This window comes from Myotis daubentonii, chromosome 9 (genome assembly GCF_963259705.1).
Source record: "Myotis daubentonii chromosome 9, mMyoDau2.1, whole genome shotgun sequence".
Lineage (NCBI taxonomy): Eukaryota > Metazoa > Chordata > Mammalia > Chiroptera > Vespertilionidae > Myotis > Myotis daubentonii.
This window is the reverse complement of record NC_081848.1, coordinates 80,568,979-80,591,552: the sequence shown is the minus strand read 5'-3', so window position 1 is coordinate 80,591,552 and position 22,574 is coordinate 80,568,979. Positions and strand designations below refer to the sequence as shown.

Sequence of the window (22,574 nt, the reverse complement as noted above, 5' to 3'; positions counted from 1 at the left end):
TGAATCCTCACAACAACCCTCTGGGTTGATATGACAATCCTCATTTTACAGATGAGGAAATAGTGGCATGGGAAGATGATGTAACTTACCCGCAGTCATATAGCTCGTGCAGACTATGGACACTTTTGTATATGTCTCCTGGTTCACAGGGCAAGCATTCTCCAAAAGCGAAATCGCTGAATCCTGGATTTCACACATGGCCTCATAAGATGATGCCTGCCAGTTTCCTAAGTGCCTAAACGTCCAGCTGATACTCCCACTAGCAGCATATGAGTTCCCATTATGCCACATCTTCACCCACACTTAGTTTTGCCAATTTTGTGGGTGTAAAATGATATTTTGATTTCAATTTGCAATTCCCTGATTTCTAATGAGGTTGAGCATGTTTTTTTTTGAGCATATTTTTGTATACTAGTATTTATTAGCCATTAGTGGCTCGACGTTTCTGGAAACATGAAACATCTGTTTATATCTTTTTACCCACTTTTCTATTGGTTTGCCAGTCTTTTTCTTATTGAATTATAGGAATTCTTTATATACTAGATCCTTTATCAGTAATATGAGTTTCAAATATCTTTTCCAAGTTCATGATTTGTGTTTTAATCCTGTGGTGTCTCCATATGAAGAGAAATTCCCAGTCTATATATATAAAAGGCTAATATGCTAAGTGTCCAACCGTCTGACCAGTTGCTGTGATGCACACTGACCACCAGGGGGCAGACGCTCAATGCAGGAGCTGCTGTTACACGCACAGAGAAATGGCACCGCGGACCTGTCGCCCACAAAGCAACACTCAGCTTCCCCCAAGTGGGACATAGGCCCCGCCACCACCCCAGAGCCAACAGCCCACCAAGTCGCAGCTGACACTGCCGAGACCCCAAGGCGCAAAATGCAGCCCACAGCCCAGCCTAGCCTGGAAACAGTCGCTGTGGGCACTGGGTAATGATGTCACGTAGCAGTGCCGACTTCCTCTCCCTAGCCATGACTAGCCTCCTTGCAGTTTCTTCAGCCCAGGAACACAGCTTGTTTTATAGCCAGGTGCAAACATTTCACACTTTAACCAAATGTCTGTGAAGCGTTTTCCTGTGCCTCATCTTATTTGATCCTCACAGAAGTCCTGGAGTAGGTAGATAGGAGACTCGGTAGAATCCTATTTTCTTTTCATTAGCCGGAAAACCGAGATTTACAAAGTTTAGAAACTTGACCGACTGAAAAGAAGTAAGAAACGGTGGACCTTGAAAATGATTTCAGGTTTCTCACTGTGCAGAACATAGTCAAAAACTGCTGCAGTTACATATTTTACCCTTTGTTCTCCCTGCGTGATCTACAATAATAATCTGCTTCGTGTTGGTATTTACTGCTGTGTTGCTGACAATTACCTGAAAGAGAAGTTGGGGTGCTTCACTGAGCTGGAAAAAGTTTAGCTACATCAGAAAGCAGGTCTAATTAAGCAAGTTTATTATATATATATATAAAGCTAAGTTGACTCGCACATGCACGATACATATAAAGCTCTCGCTGGCACCAATCACACACGTGTGTTTCGGTCTGTCATTATCGATCGTGAATTTGGTTGACACTTCTATTATAGAGAAAGGGCAAATAGCGATATTAAAATATTTCTTCTAATTAATTTCCTTTCCATATGCATGAATTTGTACACTGGGCCACTAACTTTAATATAATTGAATTTCTCAGTGTTTTCAGTGTCTTATTTAAGAAATCCATTCTTGCCGAAACCGGTTTGGCTCAGTGGATAGAGCATCGGCCTGCGGACTGAAGGGTCCCAGGTTCGATTCCGGTCAAGGGCATGTACCTGGGTTGCGGGCACATCCCCAGTGGGGGATGTGCAGGAGGCAGCTGATTGATGTTTCTCTCTCATCAATGTTTCTAACTTTCTATCTCTCTCCCTTCCTCTCTGTGAAAAATCAATAAAATATATTTTAAAAAAAAAAAAGAAAAAAAGAAATCCATTCTTACCTCAGAGTCAGAAAGATATTGCCCATGTTTTTCCTAAAATCTTGCCTTTTACAATTAAGTATTTAATATCCACCTAGAGATTATTTTTATATATTGTGTGAGATAGGATCCAAATTTTCTTATTTCAGAGTTTATTCTTTTCCCAGTTATTTTAATACTGCCCTTTCTTATATCAAGTTTTTGTATAATTGTGGGATTGTTTCTGTATGCTCTGGTCCAGGGGTCCTCAAACTACGGCCCACGGGCCGCATGCAAATACAAATATTGTATTTGTTCCCGTTTTGTTTTTTTACTTCAAAATAAGATATGTGCAGTGTGCATAGGAAGTTGTTCATAGTTTTTTGTTTTTTGTTTTAACTATAGTCCGGCCCTCCAACAGTCTGAGGGACAGTGAACTGGCCCCCTGTTTAAAAAGTTTGAGGACCCCTGCTCTGGTCTGTTCCATTGATCTTCTTTTCTGTTCTTTCAATACCATACATGTTGGTTTTGGCTTGATGTGTATGGGCACCCCGGAGGTTGATGGGATAATGTACCTGTTTGACATTTCTCAAGTACAACAGTTAGATAAAAGGGGCGGGTGTTCATTTACTAAAGGAAGACACAGTTTGGACTGAGAATGGCATTCTGACATTTTTACTTGAGATAAAGCAGTGTTTCCCCGACAGAATGTCAATAACTTTTCTCTTAAGTTCCTTACGTCTGACTGGATCTTCTTTCTCTAAACTTGTCTAGGCTATTCAGCTTGACCCTGAAGAAGCTGGTCATGCTCAAAGAAATGGACAAAGATCTTAACTCAGTGGTCATTGCTGTGAAGCTACAGGTGAGTTGAGCAGGATTGTTTGTTCAGGGTTTGAAGAAGCTGGATAACTTTTGCCCGCTGTTAGGGCTTCAGAAATGCTGATGGGGGGACCACCTCTCTCCCTTCACTCAGAAAAGTAAGTGCAACGTGGAAAGACAATTGAGCTTGTGAGACCTCCCCGAATCCCAGTGCTGACTCTTTAAGTTAAAGCACTAAATTTTTCTAAACCTTAATTTCTTCATCTGGAGAATAAAAACGGCTCTTTCTGCCCTGCCTATCTAACAAAGTTACTGTGAAGGCCAAGTGATGCAGATGGTTTACATACTTGGTAAACCATTCAGAAACTGCTAGGGTGGCTTGTATCAGTTTCCGCCTTTATCTCAGGATTTATAGGCCAAGCAGATACAAGGGTTGGGGTTTTCTTTGGAGGTTTTCTATAGGGTAGGAGAAATTTATAGGTTATTATTTCAGAATTAGAGATTAAAATTTTACTGGGATATTTTATATTCTGGATAATCTTCACATTTAACGCCCTATTCTTGACTCAGTATCTTCAAAGGACCCAAAATATTTCATATACCTTCATATTCTAAGCATTTCTGAATTTCTGGAAAAAAGGGAAAAGTGAACTAAAAGAAGTTAAGGAATTTATCTGTTGCCAGCTAATTACTGAGTGGCGGAAGTAGGACTAGAAACTAAAGAGCTGGTAATTTACGTGGTCACTAAACACCATCACCAGACCTTCTTAACTGATAAGTCTTCTCTAATGACGACTCCCTAGAGTTTACCGAGATTCTCAAATGCCTCTGGAGTCATTAAATAGTTATTGAATTCTTAAGCTTAAGAGTGGTGTATTTATTTAATTCTTAGCCATTAAAAAATAGTGTACTATATGGTAACTCCCTACTAACGGGAATATTTTATTAGTCAGAACAACTATCATGCAGCAATTTTTGTACTACCATTGGCTTCATTAACATCCACATCTATAGCACTCACAGTATGTATGTAAACCATGCACTGAGGTCCTTTGCTTTGTTTCTGAGATAAAAATCTCTTCATTTAGATCTCAAAAGTTAAAACATTTAAATTACTTATTATGAATTCTTTGTGTCCCACCTTATACTCTTACTCCCTGTTCATTTCTGTGCATAATTCTTCCAATTTCTGTGAAACATACGCAGACACGAGGGGCGGAAAAGAAAGTGTGGGGCAAGTACATGCAGGTGGGAACTTTCAGTATCTTTCCCTCCTTTCCTGGTTTTGCACCCGTTTCTAGGTCACAGGCAGTGTCCCACTTTGGGGGGAATGGGCAGGGCTTGTTTCCTTTGCTAAAAGCTGTTGCTTTCTAGCGCAGACACTGTTGGTATGGTTTTGAAAGTTCCCTGCTGCTCTTACCGTCCTGCAGTTAAATGCCTTTGCCAAAAGAAATAATTTATTTCCTGGTTAAATATTTAACATTCTATAAAATTTTAAATTATACCAAAAAACTGCAAATATTCTGAATTTTATTGCTTTATTTCTAAGCAGTTGAAAGTAATTACAGATGTTATCATTTAATACATATTTATTAAGCATCTATTACACACGAAGCATTGTTCGAGGCCCAAGGGCTAGATACAGCAGTGAACAAAACAGACGAAAATCCCTGCCTGAAGGACCTTTGCGTTCTGGTAGAGTAGCAGGTTTCAAAATGAGGTCTGCAGACTCTGGGCTCCCTAAACCCCTTTCAGGAGAGACACAAGGTTGAAGTGATCTTCATGATAATACTGTGGCCTTATTTGCTCTTTCCACTTGTGGTGACATTTGCATTGAAGTGGGCAATGGTGGGTAAAGCAGCAGGTCCTCAGTGCACAGCAAGGCAGTTGCCCCAGGTTGTACCAGTAGTTACTGCATTGTTTACCATCACACTCAAAGGAAGCAGAAAAAGGGCCAGTTTTGCTTAAGAATGTCCTTGAAGAAATAGTAAAAATGGCTAATTTACTGTATCTCAACCCTGCACTCTGTGCCTTTCTAATATTCTGTGTGATAAAATGGGTAATATGCATGAAGCTCTTCTGCTTCATAGCGAAGAAGCTGTCATCTCGGGGACAAGTGCTTGTGCAACGAGTTAAAGTCACTGCTTTTTCATGGAACCATTTTCACTTTGAGAGAAGGGCTTACAGACTAACTGGTTATTCAGATTTGGGTATTGAGAAGATATTTTCTTGAACTGTCACTTCAAAGGAAATAACAGAATATTTTGTAATAATCCTCCTATATAATAAAGCAGTAATATGCAAATTAACCCTCACGCCCTCACAAGATGGCTGCCTACGACCAGGCCGGCAGGGAGCTTAGTGAGAGACCACCATACGACTGAACAAGCAGGCTGTGTGGGGCGACCAGGCCAGCATGGGGGTTAGTGAGGGACGACTGAACAGCAGGCTGTGTTGATGAACCTTGAAAACATTCTGCTAAATGGAAGAAGCCAGTCACAAAAGACCACATATTATATGGTTCCGTTTATGTGAAATGTCCAGAATAGGCAAATCCAGTGTCAGAAAGTAAATGACTGGTTGCCTCAGGGTAGGGACCGGGGGTGATTAAGTTGGTAGAGCAACAGCTAAAGAATATGGGGTTTCTTTTGGGGGTGATAAATGTTCTAAAATTGCTTGTGTTATGCACAACTCTAAATATACTAAAAGCCATTGAATTGTATACTTTAAATGGGTGAATTGGATGTCATTTGGATTATATCCCAGTATAGTTGTATGCCATCTTACAAATTATTTTTGTTTTGGAAAAGATATTTTTCATAAAAATATTTTTATGCAAACATATAGTAGGCTTATTATAGTTATTTTAAATGAATTGATATGTTTTTTTAAATATCTCAGTTTTAATTCCTAATGTGGTAAGTATGGATAGAAATACCTACATAAACAAAAGTTTTTTGGATCCTCAATAATTTTTTTAAAATTTTGTTTTATTGCTTAAAGAATTACAAAGAGTATTACATATGTGTCCTTCCCCTCCCCCCCCCCGACGTTCCTCCGGCCTCCCATACCCCCCAGTGTCTTGTGTCCATTGGTTATTCTTATATGCATGCATACAAGTCCTTCGGTTGATCTCTTACCCCCCCCCCCCAACCCTCCCAAGGCTTCCCACTGTAGTTTGACAGTCTGTTCAATGCTGCTCTGCCTCTGTATCTATTTTTGTTCAACAGTTTATAATGGTCTTTATTATCCATAAATGAGTGAGATCATGTGGTATTTTTCTTTCATTAACTGGCTTATTTATTTCACTGAGCATAATGCTCTCCAGTTCCATCCATGCTGTTGCAAATGGTAAGAATTCCTTCTTTTTTACAGCAGCATAGTATTCCATTGTGTAGATGTACCACAGTTTTCTAATCCATTCACCTGCTGATGGGTCCTCTAATTTTTAAGAGTTTAAAAAGATACTGAGACTGAAGAGTTTAAAATTATTGTAGTAGAAAGAAAGAGACAATAAACATAATAAATAAAAAACTTATATCCAGGCTTTCCTTGAACTTTAATCCATTCTTAAAAACATTTGGATGGTAGAAGTCTATCTTCCATTATTTAAATGGGAAAAATAGCAATGCATTTTCAGACATCTAAAACCTCAGCCTAGCCCTGACCGGTTTGGCTCAGTGGATAGAGTGTCGGCCTGTGGACTCAAGAGTCCCAAGTTCGATTCCAGTCAAGGACATGTACCTTGGTTGCGGGCACATCCCCAGTAGGGAGTGTGCAGAAGGCAGCTAATCGATGTTTCTCTCTCGTCGATGTTTCTAACTCTCTATCCCTCTCCCTTCCTCTCTGTGGAAAATCAATAAAATATTTTTTTTGAGTTATTTTTTTTAATTGAATCTTTATTGTTCAGATTATTACATTTGTTCCTCTTTTTTTCCCCCCCATCCTCCCAGCTCCCACCCCACACTCCACCCTCACTCCCCACCCACTGTCCTCATCCATAGGTGCATGATTATTGTCCAGTCTCTTTTCGCATCTCCCACACCCCTTTCCCCCCCAAGAATAGTCAGTCCATTCCCTTTCTATGTCCCTGATTCTATTATGATCACCAGATTATTTATTCACTTGATTCTTAGATTCACTTGTTGATAGATGCATATTTGTTGTTCATAATTTTTATCTTTACCTTTTTCTTCTTCCTCTTCTTAAAGGATACATTTCAGCATTTCATATAATGCTGGTTTGGTGGTGATGAACTCCTTTAGCTTTTCCTTATCTGTGAAGCTCTTTATCTGACCTTCCGTTCTGAATGATAGCTTTGCTGGATAAAGTAATCTTGGTTGTAGGTTCTTGGTATTCATCACTTTGAATATTTCTTGCCATTCCCTTCTGGCCTGCAAAGTTTCTGTTGAGAAATCAGCTGACAGTCGTATGGGTATTCCCTTGTAGGTAACTGGGTTTCTTTCTCTTGCTGCTTTTAAGATTCTCTCTTTGTCTTTTGCTCTTGGCATTTTAATTATGATGTGTCTTGGTGTGGTCCTCTTTGGAATCCTTTTGTTTGGGGTTCTCTGCGCTTCCTGGACCTGTAGGTCTATTTCTTTCACCAGGTGGGGGAAGTTTTCTGTCATTATTTCTTCAAATAGGTTTTTAATATCTTGCTCTCTCTCATCTTCTGGCACCCCTATAATTCTGATGTTGGTGTGCTTGAAGCTGTCCCAGAGGCTCCTTACACTATCTTCGTATTTTTGGATTCTTTTTTCATTTTGCTTTTCCGGTTGGGTGTTTTTTGCTTCTTCGCATTTTGAATCTTTGACTTGATTCTTGCGCTCCTCTGGTCTGCTGTTGGGTGCCTGTATAATATTCTTTATTTCAGTCAGTGTATGCTTAATTTCTAGTTGGTTCTTTATCACAACATCGAGGGTCTCATTAGATTTCTTGAGGATCTCACTACATTTATCTGCGGCTTCTAGACAGTTTTTAAGAGACCTTAAAAGTGTGGTTCTGAACTCAATATCCTCCATTGACAGTTTTGTCCTGTTTCTTTGTCTCCGCATTTTTTATGCTTTCTTGGTACACCCCCAAGTGGTCTTTGTGCGCAGTCTTGTTGCCTTTAAGCCTTGATTGATGTCGGCAATACCGGGGGTGATTTGACCTCCGGGCTAACTGGCTATGAGAGTCAGCTGTGTCTGCAGTGGGAGAGCTTCTGTGCTGGATCTCTAGGGCGGTGCTAATCTAGCCTTTGCCTGAGGCTATCCGGCAAATGGTTCTGTGCCGGGCTTGGGCGGGGGGGGGGGTCCCCGGGGATCTACAGGGCGGGCGGAGCGAGCAGTTATGGCTGCTCTCAGTTCCTTCCCCAGGGGCTCTGCCTCTCAGAGTCCCAGCAATGGCTGCAAACCTCGGAGAGAAAGCTGCCTTCGAGTTCCGACCGAAGCCAGGCAGTCCCGCCTCTCCCGTTTGAGTCTGGGTCCCCAGAGACTTGCCCGGATCTGGAGCTCAGAGTCTGAAACTCCCTCCCGATTGAAAACAACAACCGTGCCCTCCGCCGCCAGCCCGCTCCGCGCGCGCGCGCTCCGCACCTCAGTATTTCACTTCAGCACTGCGCCTCCTCTGAGTCTGGGTATGATATTCTCTTTCCTCCTAGTTGTAGAATTTCCACTCAGCCAGCCTTCCTGTGGTTCTGGATGCTGTCTGTTCTGTCCTTTAGTTATATCTCTGAAGTGGTTGTTCGAGGGCAGCAATCTCCGGCGTTAACCTATGTCGCCATCTTGGTTTCTCCCAATAAAATATTTTAAAACAAAATAAAACCTCAGCATACTTCCTGAAATACCACTAGAGCATTTTTTCCCCACTACAGCACTCTTAAATATCTATATGACAATCCACTGAGAATAGTTTTATTTAAAAAAGAAGAATTTAAAACACCAGTGATGCCCTGGTCGGGTAACTCAGTTGGTTAGAGTGTCATCCCCTTATGCCAAGATTGTGGGTTCAATCCCTAGTCAGGACACATACAAGAATCAACCAATGAATGCATAAATACGTGGAACAACAAATTAATGTTTCTCTGTCTCTCCAAAATCAATAAAATTTTTAAAAAATTAAATAAAAATAAAACACCAGTGACTTAATTTTTAATATATTAATGCTCATTAATGGGTATTTTTATGTGCTGTAAGTAATGGTCCTATAGTATCAGATATAAATTGTTTTGCTTCTATACTGCAAATGAAAGTATACTATTATATAGATTTTAAATGAGACATAAAGATACTAAAGATAATTTTTTTTAATATATTTTATTGATTTTTTACAGAGAGGAAGGGAGAGAGATAGAGAGTTAGAAACATCGATGAGAGAGAAACATCGATCAGCTGCCTCCTGCACATCTCCTACTAGGGATGTGCCCGCAACCAAGGTACATGCCCTTGACCGGAATCGAACCTGGGACCTTTCAGTCCGCAGGCCGACGCTCTATCCATTGAGCCAAACCGGTTTCAGCTAAAGATAATTTTTAAATTGGACCCAAGTTGGTATCCCAGGCACCTGGAAGAAGCGAGTATTGGGACCCATGAAGGGCTTAGTCTTTGGAGAGGGTGGGAAAGATGGAAGCAGAAATGCGTCACGCTTTAAAAGTACCAGAGCCGCCCTGACCAGTTTGGCTCAGTGGATAGGTCGTCGGCCTGCGGACTGAAGGGTCCCGGGTTCGATTCCAGTCAAGGGCATGTACCTTGGTTGCAGGCATATCCCCAGTGGGGGGTGTGCAGGAGGCAGCTGATCGATGTTTCTAACTCTCTATCCCTCTCCCTTCCTCGCTGTAAAAAATCAATAAAATATATTTTTTAAAAAATAAAATAAAAGTATCAGAGCCATGACTGCACTGTACCCTACGTCCTGTTACCTGCATATGCAATTCATTTTAACAGGTTTGCAATCCAGATAATGCATTTAGGATAGAAATGTTTACAGGTATTTATAGCACATATTTGGATAGTGATGATAATGCGGACTGCTGCTATTGGAAGGTGATATGTTCTGTTGGGGAAATAAGTAAATCATATAAGAGAAAGAGGATGGAGCATGCAGAGTGAGAGTGGGGGGGTACAAATTATAGTTTATATGTGTTGGTCAAGGTAGGCCTCATTGAGAAGGCTTTGAAGGAAGTGAGGAAGGGAGCCATGCAGATATCTGGAGGAAGAGCATTCCAAGCAGGCAAACGCCATGACAGGACTCTAAGGCAGCAGTGTGTCTGGGATGCTTGTGTTTAGTATGTCTGGCAGAATCAAGAATAAGGAGGGGGAGACCAGTGAGGGTGGGGAGAAGTGAGAGCTGTAGGAGATGAGGTTGAACAGGGAGGGGGAGAGGATGTATGCAGATTATTGCAAGGTCTCTGGCTTTCATTCTGTGTGAATTGGAGGGTTTTGCTTGAACCAATTCGCTTGAACAGAAAAGCGATAGGACCACTCTGGCTGCTGTGTGGAGAGTAGACTGAAAGAGGAGCCAGGAGGACCAGTTAATAGGCTACAACAGTGATTCTGAAGAGGTGGCAGAATTTTTGAGTAAGCAACTGGTAGGGTGAAAATGCCACTAGGCGAGATGGGGAAGACTGTGGTGAAATCGGTTTGGAGGGAAAGTCCAAATTTCAGGTTATCGTATTATGTTTGAGATGCCTATTGAACATCCAGGAGGAGATATCGAAAAGAGAGTCGAATGTATGAGTTTAGAGTTCAGGAGAGAGATGTGGGGGAGAGAAGTCACTTGGAGAGTCATCGACATATTTGAGACCATAAGTTAGATGAGATCATCGGGAGTGGAGTGCATATAAAGGAGAGGACAGGTCTAAGGATTGAGGCGCCAGGCACCCCAATATTAAAAAGTCATGGGGAAGAAGTACCTGAAACCAAGAAAGAGCAGCAAGAGGGTAAGAGGAAATCCAGGCGAGTGGCGTTCTGGAAGCCAAATGAAGGAAGTGCTGCTGACGCAGAGGGTGATGGGCTCTGACAAAGCGCAGATAGGTTCCGGACCGTGAGAACAGATCGTCAGTTCCTCCAGGTGGAGGGTAGCCGAGACCTTGTCAGTAGCAGTTTTGGAGGAATGGTGGAATAGGAAGGCTGACTGGGATGCATTCAAGAGGAAATGGGAGAAGACTTCAAGACAGCAAAAATAGACAACTCTTGAGTTTGCTATAAAAGGAAAGTGAGGTAGGGGTGGTAGTCAGCAGGGTATGTGGGGACAAGAGAGGACTTAAAAAAAAGAAATAATAGCATGTTATTGTTAAGGGAAATGATTCAGAATAGAGAAGAAAGTTGATTATGTAGGCGAGGAAAGAATGGCTAGAACAGTCTGAGTAGGTGAGAAGGGACGAGATCCAAGGAGGACGATTGACAGGACAGGAGCAGGGGTTCATCTGTGTCCCAGGAGGGAGGAGGGTGTGAGGACAAAGGTGGTCAGGAAGTGGGTGGGTGTGGCGGGAGCTGTGGGAGCTCTTTTCCTGGTTTTCAGTTTTCTCAGGAATCAAGGTTAATGGCTTAGAAAATGGAAGGACTTGGAGAATGCAGTGTGATTGCTGGGCAGCATGAAGATTTGGGGTCATAAATTTAAAGTCAGAACAGTTAGCCTGATTATAGGATTCTCTCCAGGCATGTTCAGCTGGTGCAGTTGGAATTAAACAGGGTTGTAATTTACCAAATGAGTACTCAGAACAAGAGCAGGCAAAGGAGTTAAGGGCATGGACAAGGGCATGCTTATAAAGATTGATGATGACATTGAAGCTGGGTAACAAGGAAAGCAGGAACAACAGGGACATGACGGGGAATGAAAGGATGGGAGGATCAATGGATTGTAGGCTTTGGTGAGTCTGAAGGATTATCATTGTTGACAAACTAGAGAGAATGAGCTGAAAAGATAGGACGTGCCAATAGAGAGTGAGTGGGATGCATAAAACTGAGATTAAGTATTGCTTATATATATATATGATCATGTGAGTGAGTGAGTGAGTGAGTGAGTGACTAGGACAACTGTGAGCACAAGATCAATGGAAGAGAAGAACTTGGGATTTAGAGGTCAGGCTGTTGGAAAGATCATATGTATATTGAAATCATAGAGTTATGACTGAAGTAGTGTTGGGGAGAGAAACAGTGAGTGAGGAGCCACAATCACGACATGAGCAGGAATGACTGGGAGTTCTAGGTGACAGCAACAGCAAGGAATAGAGGATAATATAGTCTTATGACATCAGTTCAAAGGGTGAGTTTTTAGGGAGGTGGAAGGGAGAACATTCTGTAGCTGGTGATGAGCAAGAGGATAACTGCGCCACCCCCATGCCCAGTGATAGGTGGGCTGTGGGAGAAGAGCAGCCACCATCTGGGAGGGCTACCAGGAAGCAGGGTCTTCAGGCGCACACACACCAGTTCTAACAACTAGAAATACCTCCAGATCATGCCAGATGTCTTCTACCCCTGGCAGAAATATATATAAACCACATTTTGGGTTATCTCAGCATTTCTGAGATTCATTTTACAGAGATTTCTTAAAATCCTAAATAAACTCAGGTGAAAACTTTGTCAAGATTCTTGTTTGTAATAGAGGTTTCTACAAAAAGCATTGTCTAACACAGCCGTGGGCAAACTACGGCCCACGGGGGCCCGTTTGAAATGAATAAAAGTAAAAAAAAAAAAGATGGTACCCTTTATGTAATGATGTTTACTTTGAATTTATATTAGTTCACACAAACACTCCATCCATGCTTTTGTTCCGGCCCTCCGGTCCAGTTTAAGAACCCATTGTGGCCCTTGAGTCAAAAAGTTTGCCCACCCCTGGTCTAACAGATAAAGCAGTTTCCTTTATTATTTTAATTGGTATAATGCTATTCTAATTACAAAACATTGTAAAATGCATTTTATTTTTAAAAATTAGCAATCGATAAGAAACCTAAAAATAAAAAATAAAAATTTTAATTTCTAAAGGAAAAAATAGCAGAGTATCTGCTCCGATACAGAAGAATAACTTCACAACCTTGGAGTAGGCAAAGATTTCTCAGCTGGGACCCAGAATGCATTGAGCATAAGAGAAAAAAAATAAATAAAGTTGACTAGATCAGAATTAAATAATTCATCAAATTATTATTAAGAAAATGAATAGGCAAAATATTTACAGTACGTATATCTGACAATGTCATGTATAAGTTTAAAAACTTACAACTTAATGACAAGATAAGCAACCTGGGCAAAGACATTTGATGAAATACATACTTCATAAGTGAAAATTTACAAATGAGCAATAAACTAATGAAAATGTTCTCAATATTGTTACTTGTCAGGGAAATGCAAATTCCAACCCGTGATATTCCACTGAGTGCATCCATTAGAATCCACGAATCACCTTTACCGAGTGCTAATGAAGCTGTGGGGCTGCTGGAGTGGAACTCAGTCTGGCGGTTTCTCATAAAGTTAAACATGCATCTCCCTAAGACCCAGCAACTCCTCTCTTAGGCGTTTGCCCAAGAAAAAGCAAAGCACACGTCCCCACAGTAGCTTTAGCCATAATACCCCAAACTAGAAACAACCCAAATGTGAATATTCGGCAACAGGAGAACGCAGAAACAAGGTGTGGTACACATGTTCCTAGAACAGAATTCTGCTTAGTTATAAAAAGGAATGAACGGTACACGCAACAACCTGTATTGACCTCAAATGCATTATGTTGGGCAGAAGAAGCCCTTGCAGAATAGTGTATACTGATGGTTGCATTTCTGTGAAATTTTAGAACAGACCAAGCTAATCTTTTGTGAAGGAAATCAGAGCAGTACCTGCCTCTGGGAGAGGTGCAAGATTGGGAAGGTTCAGAGGGATTTTCCAGAGCAATAGAAGTGTTCTACATCTTGATACAGATGTGGGTTACACAGTGTGTGCATCTATCCACTCATCAGTCTGGGCACTTCACTGTGTTCAGATCAAACCTCAACTTAAAAAAAATCGTTTATAGAAATTTACTGGCATTCCTCAGATCCTCCTGCGTAACTATATTATTTTTTTAGAGCTAAAAACACTACAGTGTCTAATACAGTTGAAGTTGGAGGGGGAGGGAGGGCTAAAAGGAAAGTTTCCTGGAAAAAAAAATAAAGGTGGACTGAGACCTGAAAGACAAGTTGATTTGCTGTGTACAGAAGCCTGAAAGAGCATCTGAGAAGAGAAAAAAATCACGCAGACAGGACAGTGCTGCTGAAGTGGCAATTAGAGAGGAAGAGGCAGGCTAAGGTGAGCGTGGAGAGGTCACTCCACACCCTGGGAGACTGGTACCTGCTCGCCTCTTCCTCCAGAGTATTGGGAAAACTCAAATGCAATAACAAACCATTTTAATGTGAAAACCCTTTGTAAACATACAGTACAGTAACAACATACAGTATACCTGTGGTGGTGCCTTAATTCTAATACAACAAAGACTGATAAGAGTGTAGAGTTTTTTAAAGTTGTTTGCAAACATAGTATTTCTTTTAGTCCGATTTTTAGTGACACGGCTTTGACTTAGTTTTTTTTTGGTTTCAGGGTTCAAAAAGGATTCTTCGCTCCAATGAGATCATCCTTCCATCCAGTGGCCTGGTGGAAACAGAACTCCAGTTAACCTTCTCCCTTCAGGTGAGAATCTGCTCACTAATATGCCATGTCCAGCCCTAGTCGCTAGACAGCCCTCTAATCTGGAAACCGTTTTATCCAAGAGCAGACATAGCCCCATGAATGAAAGTCACCCAGTGAATTAGCCGTAGCAGGAATGGATTAAAGTCACCTAGAGCTCCCATGGCTAGCCTGGAGGGCCAAAGCAGTCACTTAGACAGCCACGCACAATAAAGATGCCAAAACTCAGATGGGCTGCTGAAAAATACACTGTGTCTCATTCTTCTCTTTCCTTTCCTTAGATAAGGCTGTGAGCTCACCTGTCCTACCACGCTCTGCCCCATCACCTCTTAATGATCCACAGCACACGACCATTTTGCCCTCATCTTGTAATCTCCATCCATTCCCTTCTCCTCCTTAGGTCTGTCTTTCATCATAATCCCAGTAGGCCAAATGGAATGCATGGAGAAAACACCTGAGCATATGGCAAGGAAAGAGGCAGTTTACTGAATATGTGCTCTCTGCCAGGCACTGCTGTAGACAGTGGAGACTCGGCAGTGAAAAAGACAGGCAAGATAGTCATCAGAGAACAAGATCATTTCCAATGAGGAGAGGACGGTGAAGGAGAGGAAACTGGGTAATGGGCTAGAGAAGGATTGGGTGGTAGGAGGAGGAGGAAGTATTTGAGCTGAGAGCTGTATATTAGGAAACCGCCAGTCACAGGATGATGGGGGCAGAAGGAACTGTAAGTACAAACTGTGAAGGCCCTAAGTGAGGCTCAGGGTTGCATGGTCATGCATTTTGAAGCTCTGTTATTAGGTATATAAACATGTGGGAGTAAGTCTTCTTAATGAATTGACGCCTTTTTCATCAAGTGGTCTTCTCTTTGGTCTATTTTTGTCCTTTTGGACCACAGAGCTGCAGAGTGGAAGCCAGACACCAAGCAGAATCAGACCCCAGCAACAATTCAATGACACTTCCTTCACCCCGTCACTTCCCCATGAACAGACAGGAGATGGGGAAGCACAGAAAGATTGTGTGCCCTCTAGCAGGACCCATCCCACCAAGGACCCAGTTGCCCGTTAATCATGCTTGACTCTATTTTGTACTTGGCAGTACCCTCACTTCCTGAAGCGAGATGCCAACAAACTGCAGATCATGCTGCAAAGGAGAAAGCGTTACAAGAACCGGACTATCTTGGGCTATAAGACCCTGGCTGTGGGACTCATCAACATGGCAGAGGTGAGAGGAACACAGTCTCGAGACGGTCAGCCTTTAAACCATTGTCTGAGAGACACACCAGGCCCAGCCATGAAAGCCCAGCAAATGATTTTCCCAGCCTGCTGGCAGGTGTTTCATTTGATAAGTTAATTCTTATATTGGAAATGCAGGCTATACCTCTTTTTCAAGTACTTTCTCCTACACATCAAGTTCTTTCTTTAACTTAAAAAAATTTCAGACTTAACAGAAAAGTTGTAAGAATATAAAAGGAATTCTCATATACCCTTTACCCAGATTCTCCAGTGTTAACATATTACCACATTTGCCTTATTTTCCTCTATGTATATATTTATGCATATTTCCTTTTCTGAACTATTGAGAGTAAGTTGCAGACATGATGCCCATTGCATATTAATATTGCTCTATGTTAATTTCCTAAGTTATGTGAACACCACACCTTCATGAAGATCAGGACAATGTCACTGATACAAGGTTATCATCTAACTCACAGTCCCCATTCCGATGCTTCGGTAACATCCTTTCTAGGCCCAGGATTAAACCTAGGATTATGTGTTGTCATGTCTCTTTAGTCTCCTTCAACTACAACAGGCCGTGTCTTTCATGCCCTTAACATTTTTTAAGGGCATATCATGCTCCTCGTTTGGATTTGTCTAATGTTTTCTGAAGATTAGGTTCAGATTATGTATTTTTTTGGCAGAATTACCATAGAATTAATGCTATGTTCTTCTAGTGATTTGTCCCATTACTGGTGATGTTAACTTTTATTGCTTGATTAAAATGGTGTCTGCCAAGATTTCCAATATAAAGCTAGTAAGTATTCCGTATTTACCAATTTAGAAAATATTTTATAGGGAATATTTTGAGACTATGGATCAATCTTTTTCACCAACTAGTTTGAGCATCTGTGATTCTTGCCTGAATCAGTTACTGCATTGAAAGTTGCAGAGAGTGAATTTCTAACCCCACCATTCCTTCTGTATTATTAGTTGGCTTTCTGTTATAAGATGGAACTTTCCTTCCTTCCCCATTTTATTGATTGATTCATTTATTTGAATCCGTAATGGACATGGGTTCCTGCTTTATGGTGAAGTCTAATCTGCTACTATCATTATTTACTTTGATGCTCAAATTATTTCAAATTTGACCAGTGGGAGCCCCTTCTGGCTAGCTCCTATATCCTTTTTTTTTTTTTAAATATATATTTGTATTGATTTCAGAGAGGAAGGGAGAGGGAGAGAGAGATAGAAGCATCAATGATGAGAATCATCGATCAGCTACTTCCTACACACTCCACACTGGGGATCAAGCCAGCAACCCGGGCATGTGCCCCAACTGGGAATCAAACTGTGACCTCCTGGTTCATAGGTCAATGCTCAATCACTGAGCCATGCTGGCCAGGCTATCCTTTTTTATTCTTCACATACTTCTTTACTTTCTGATATAAAGTATTAAGCTCATCTTATACTTTTCCTGAAGCAGCGTTGGAGTGAACTGATCCTCTGAAGAGCCTCGTTCCTTTTATTGGAATATGGCATTTAGAAACCAAGATGTGGGTACTAGGAGTACTCATTTTCCCAGCTGGGGTATCACCGCTTCTAAACAGAGGCAGGAAATGTATGTACATATATGCGTATGCACATATGTATCCCATCTACATCTACCTATCTGATCATAAGCCTACATTCCAATCAATTCCAATCCAGCACCATAGGGCTTATTCTAGCCTTTTCATATTTCTGATTACCTCTCCAGCAGTGAGAAACAGGCCCTTGTGATCCTCGGTGTGCCTGCTCACTTGTGCAGCTCCCCTCCATGCCAGGCAGGTCCTCTCCGCTCAGGCAGAGGGGAAGCAGAAGGGGCCACAAATCAGTTCTCCAACTTATTTCTGTACGTCAGTGCATTAAATAGGGGAAATGTGGCCATAATAAATAGAACATGTGGGATAGTCCCGTCCAGCTTTCTGTCCTCTTCAGGTTTGGTATCAATACGAGGGACTGGGGGCAGTGCAGGGATCTGGATGCCGCGTTCCCAGCTATGTCATGCCCTTTCGTTTTTTCCTGTACTGTAGGTCCTTTTCCTCATTGTGAGGTGACCACCACCTGCAGGCTGGCCCCACCCAGCCTGGAGAACTAGTTTCTCTGTGAAGAACCTAAGCTAGAATGTTGTCCTAGACTTTGGCAGCCATTTTCAATCTCAGGCCCTGATTTTTATCTTTAAGCACATGGTCTGACTGGTGGTGGGCACTTCCAGAGACGGTTTTAAAATAAGCCCTTGACAGGAATAGGAGAGTAGCCATGCATTGGAAGATAGTGAGAAAGGAAATGTATTAGCAGAATGCCATTCCCGTTGGCTTGCATATCCACTTGGGTTTATGGAAATGGACACCTCTGCGGACCCCTCCGCAGTCAGGCGTTTCCATTGCCGCTGTGACCTCAGGTGATGCAGCACCCTAACGAAGGCGCACTGGTGCTGGGCCTGCACAGCAACGTGAAGGACGTCTCGGTGCCTGTGGCAGAAATAAAGATCTACTCCCTGTCCAGCCAGCCCATTGACCATGAAGGAATCAAATCCAAGCTGTCTGGTAAGATGTTTGCAGTGTCTGGAGACCCTGTGGATCAAGAAGGAGCCCATCACCTGATCTCCATGTGGGGAAGTTGAATGCGATAGTGCCTGAAATGTCCCTAGGAAGGAGAAGTTTAGAGATCCCTGAAAATATGACGTGGCCTGCCATGGCTGTGGCCCTCCTCCACCCCTGCCTTATTCCATCCGCGGAGAGCCAGGCTTCCGCCAGTCTCGTGGGCCAGACCTTCCCATTGCGAGGTTTTCTCACTGAGGTGTCTGTTTCCAGATCGTTCTCCTGATATTGACAATTATTCTGAGGAAGAGGAAGAGAGTTTCTCTTCAGAACAGGAAGGCAGTGATGACCCACTGCACGGGCAGGTAACTTCCCACAGCCCCTCACAGTGTCTGAGAAGCAAGGCCAGACTTCCTGGGGCTTCCCAACCTCATTTTATCCTCTCCCAACCCAGGACCTGTTCTATGAAGATGAGGATCTACGGAAAGTAAAGAAGACCCGGAGGAAACTCACCTCAACCTCTGCCATCACAAGGGTGAGCCTCCAAGGTCTGGGGAATGTCTGAGCTGAGATTTTCAATTGCTGGCGGGGGGCTGAGAGGGTCTGCTCAAGGTTCTGATATACCCCCGTGCACTGCCTCCTCCACCACCTAAGTAAGCATCATGGTTGTAACAGTTGTCTTAGGATGGAAAAAGGGTTGAGAACTGTTGTTTGAAATTTTGGAACAGGTAATGCTTCCTCCAGGAGCAGAACATCGCAGACACCCCACCTCCCCTCCAGGGGATGGCTGATTCACATTATGTACTGTCCACTTAATGGAGCAAGCCAGTCCTCTCTAGGAGTATCGCCGTTTTTAGTCATTTGTTGGATTTACCCAGAACTAATTGGCTAGTACTTAGAACTGTGGACTTGAAAAGGTTTAATTACATTAGATACCTTATGGGTCCATAACCTTGGAGACAAATTATTTATCTCCTGCATAAGATTTCCTCAGGAGTCACTATTTTTTATGAAATTCGAGTCCTGAAACACTTAATATCTGAATTTCTAGATTAACTTTGATGATGGAGTTCCTGTGCGAAAAGGTGGGAGCGGCAAAAGTGTTAGGAGTTTGTTAGAAGAGAATTTCAGTTTCATTTTCCCCAGAGGCTTCCTGAGTCTCTTTAGTGCAGACCTAGTCTAGGGATCCTAAGAGCAGAGATGCAGAGATTCCCATCCCCTTCAGGGGTGACATAATGGGGGCCAGACCTTCAGATGGATTGTTGTATCAGAGCCTGGCATTCCACCAGAACGACACTGTCATCTCCAATCCTCCTGAGGTGCCACTTCCATGTGAGGCCTCAAGACTGTGGCGTTGGCTCCCCTGCAGAATAATGACTAGAGAGAGTGAACCGGTTTCATAGTCCTCGTGGCTGGTCCTTGATTGGCTCCCCAGAGTAGCAGGGAGCACGTCACCAGAGCCACTGTCCTCTGAGAGTGGGCGAGGCTAGAGGGTAGCTCTCTGACGTAGTTCCTTCTGCCAGGCTTTCCCTTTTCCTGCTCTGTAACCACAGAGGCCCTGTTTTCTTCCCACAGGGTGCCCCCTGAAGCTTTAGAAACCACTTCTTCCTGTGGCCGCCATAGCTTCCCCGCTACAGGGCCAGAGTTCAGTGCTCCTCTTAACACTATCCACTCCCCCACAGGCCTTTGTTATCAGCTGCAGGCACTTCAGTCAGATTTCCAGAGGCGTGGTAATTGTTCTTTAGTTTCTGTCTCCTTTTATGCACATGCTTGATTCTCTCCCTTCCAAGAACATTTTGTTCTAGACACGAATCGACCTGCTGTGCTCTTAAGGTGTCTTATACTTCTGTCACTGTGAACTTAGGTTTTTTTCTCTGCTGTGAATGACCTTCCCTCCTTTGGAAGCCCTGCCCTTTCTTGAAGGCGTAGCTCAGTCTTATTTGCAAGTTGGCCTTTTCCATCCCCTAATAGTGAGACTGTCATTCAGGCAGGAAGTACTTATGGCCACAAGGTAGGCATTGTGCCCAGAGTTGAGGACAGAGAGATAAGGAGGGCCAGTCCATGCCATCAAGGAGCTCACAGTGTCTAGTGACACAAGCACACCTAAACTGCTCAGTGGGATGGGTGCCAGAGGATAGAGCTTTGTGTAAGGGATAGAGGTGGCCAGAGACAAATGTGACCAACTCTGAGCAGGAGGGCTCCAGGGAGGAGATGCTGAGACGTGGGTTTCTCAGGATAAATAGAACTTTGCCAAGTGGATTTGGGTGTTCAGTCAAGGCAGAAGATACCATCAGAGAGGCCCAGCTCTTCACAGAACTGTAAGAAGTTAGTTTCCACTTGAATGTGGGGTTGAGGGGTTGAAGGGTGCCATGAGGCTAGAGACAGACAGAACTAGCCCTCAAGGCAGACATTGGTTTGACACTTAATCTCTGTCCCCTAGGCAGTATGGGCCCACTAAGACCTCCAGGTCGGAGAGTAACATGATTAGATCTGCATTTGGAATGGTCACTGGATTGTGGAGGTGACAGACTGGAAAGTGGCTGGACATGGGGAGGTGCCTGCTGAAGGCTGATGCAGTGATCCCAGGGAGGCGAGGAGAAAGGCCTGGAGGAAAGCAGTGTGTTGCAGATGGAGAGAGGGTAGCAGTTAAGGAACACAGGGCTGGGGGCAGAAAGGAGAGGGGAGAGACTCCAGGTTTAGAGTCGGGCAGTTGGATGAATGGTGACATCAGTAACCAGGGTAGGGAATATAAGGAGAAGACAGTGAGTTCCTGTTTTGGAAATGCTGAGTTTGAGATGCCTGTGTACGTGCAGGTGGTCGGCACCATGGATCTGAAGGACAAGAGAAAGTAATGAGTGCAGGTGCGCATGTGATGTTACCAGCGAGTGTGGTGCAGGGCCCTGGGGACCCTGAGACCTCCTCCTTGCACCTGTGCCCACAGCACCAGGGACCAGTGCTGTGCCCTGGAATTAGTCATAGGTTTGAAGTGCCAGAGGGTAGAAGCTGTCTCTTCCCACCTTTGTGTCCTCCCACAGTTTCTCACAAAATGGGCTCTTGATCCCTCTGTGGACTTCATTGCAAGTGGGTGTTGTTTAAGAACTGTTGTGCCATTTGTCCCTACAGCAACCTAACATCAAACAGAAGTTTGTGGCCCTCTTGAAGCGGTTTAAAGTTTCAGATGAGGTACGACCCCTTACTCTCAAGGTTGATGGTGAGTAAATCTCCCTGAGTTGCACTGTCATTCCTGGGGTGCACTCTTCATTGCCACTGGGAGTCAAGATTCCAGGACCCCCAAGCCTGAAGGTAGCTAAAGAAGGGCTTTAAGCTACTTGAAAAGAGAAAGACTTCACATGTAGCACTGAAGGCTCGTTGGTATTTGGAGATGGGGCGGCAGGGTTACACCCAGCCATTGCTTAATATCCAGCCTCTGGTACAGGGAATCAGCCAATAAATCCAGTTGTTGTTGTAGGTTCCCTTTCCCGCCCATTCCAAGGGGGACATGGTGAGCAATAGCTGTGAGTCAGGGGTGTCCTCAATGCTCAAACCTTGAGTAACCAAGAATTGGCCATTGAAAGGGAAACAGTCTCTCCCTGGGCTCTGGCCGGCCTGGTACCAGGTGTCACTGGGTGATGGCTTCTGGGTTTTCTTGTGCCCGTTCCTTGGGAGAGAGATGCCAGCACTTTACTTTTCCTGACACCAGGTTCACAGTGCGGAGTGTTGGAGGCATTGAAGGGGGAAGGTGGCCTCCCCACACCCTGCTGTCAGGGTTGGATCACAGCAAGGACATCAAGACTACCCCGATGAGGGTGGAGCTATGGCCTGTCCCTTCATAGGGACCAGCTAGGGAGGCCAGCGGTACCTGTCCAGGAGGAAGGAGTTGCACGTCCACCATAATTGTAAATAGGGGTTACCCTAAACTAAGGACCTTTTTTCCCTGCAGGTGGGCTTTGGACTGGAACACGTATCCCGGGAGCAGATTCGTGAGGTGGAGGAGGACTTGGATGAACTGTATGATAGTCTGGAGATGTACAACCCCAGCGACAGTGGCCCTGAAATGGAGGAGACGGAGAGCATCCTTAGCACTCCAAAGCCCAAGCTTAAGTGAGGCCCCACCTCCTCTAGCAAATTGTCTCCCCGTGCCTCTCCTTCCTAGACCCTCCCCCACTTCCCCCCATTACCAGGCAGTCTGGGTTCTTCATTCTTGTTGAACCTCCAGCTATCTGGATAAGGATCATTGTGTTTGCTTCTCACTGACAAAAGTCCTTCAGTCCAGGTCCCTACTTGTCCAGCCTCTGCTGTGTCCTTCCTCACCAGGTGTCCTTGAAGCCAGGTCATTGATCTTTCTTGAGCACCAACTCTACCCAGCTCCCCAGGAGAAGCTGTTCTGGGCCCTG

At 43.6% G+C, this 22,574-nt stretch overlaps 1 protein-coding gene across 1 annotated transcript in view; it reads left to right on the top strand.

The window, feature by feature from the left end:
• PACS1 (phosphofurin acidic cluster sorting protein 1) overlaps nucleotides 1–22,574 on the top strand; it is a 99,048-nt gene that overhangs the window by 56,982 nt on the left and 19,492 nt on the right. The window contains exons 2-9 of the mRNA XM_059710026.1: nucleotides 2,713–2,800; nucleotides 14,298–14,387; nucleotides 15,480–15,605; nucleotides 18,042–18,186; nucleotides 18,454–18,545; nucleotides 18,635–18,715; nucleotides 21,304–21,363; nucleotides 22,121–22,281. Of these exons, the coding sequence (XP_059566009.1) occupies nucleotides 2,713–2,800; nucleotides 14,298–14,387; nucleotides 15,480–15,605; nucleotides 18,042–18,186; nucleotides 18,454–18,545; nucleotides 18,635–18,715; nucleotides 21,304–21,363; nucleotides 22,121–22,281 (843 nt within the window). The remainder of the gene's footprint in view (nucleotides 1–2,712; nucleotides 2,801–14,297; nucleotides 14,388–15,479; nucleotides 15,606–18,041; nucleotides 18,187–18,453; nucleotides 18,546–18,634; nucleotides 18,716–21,303; nucleotides 21,364–22,120; nucleotides 22,282–22,574) is intronic.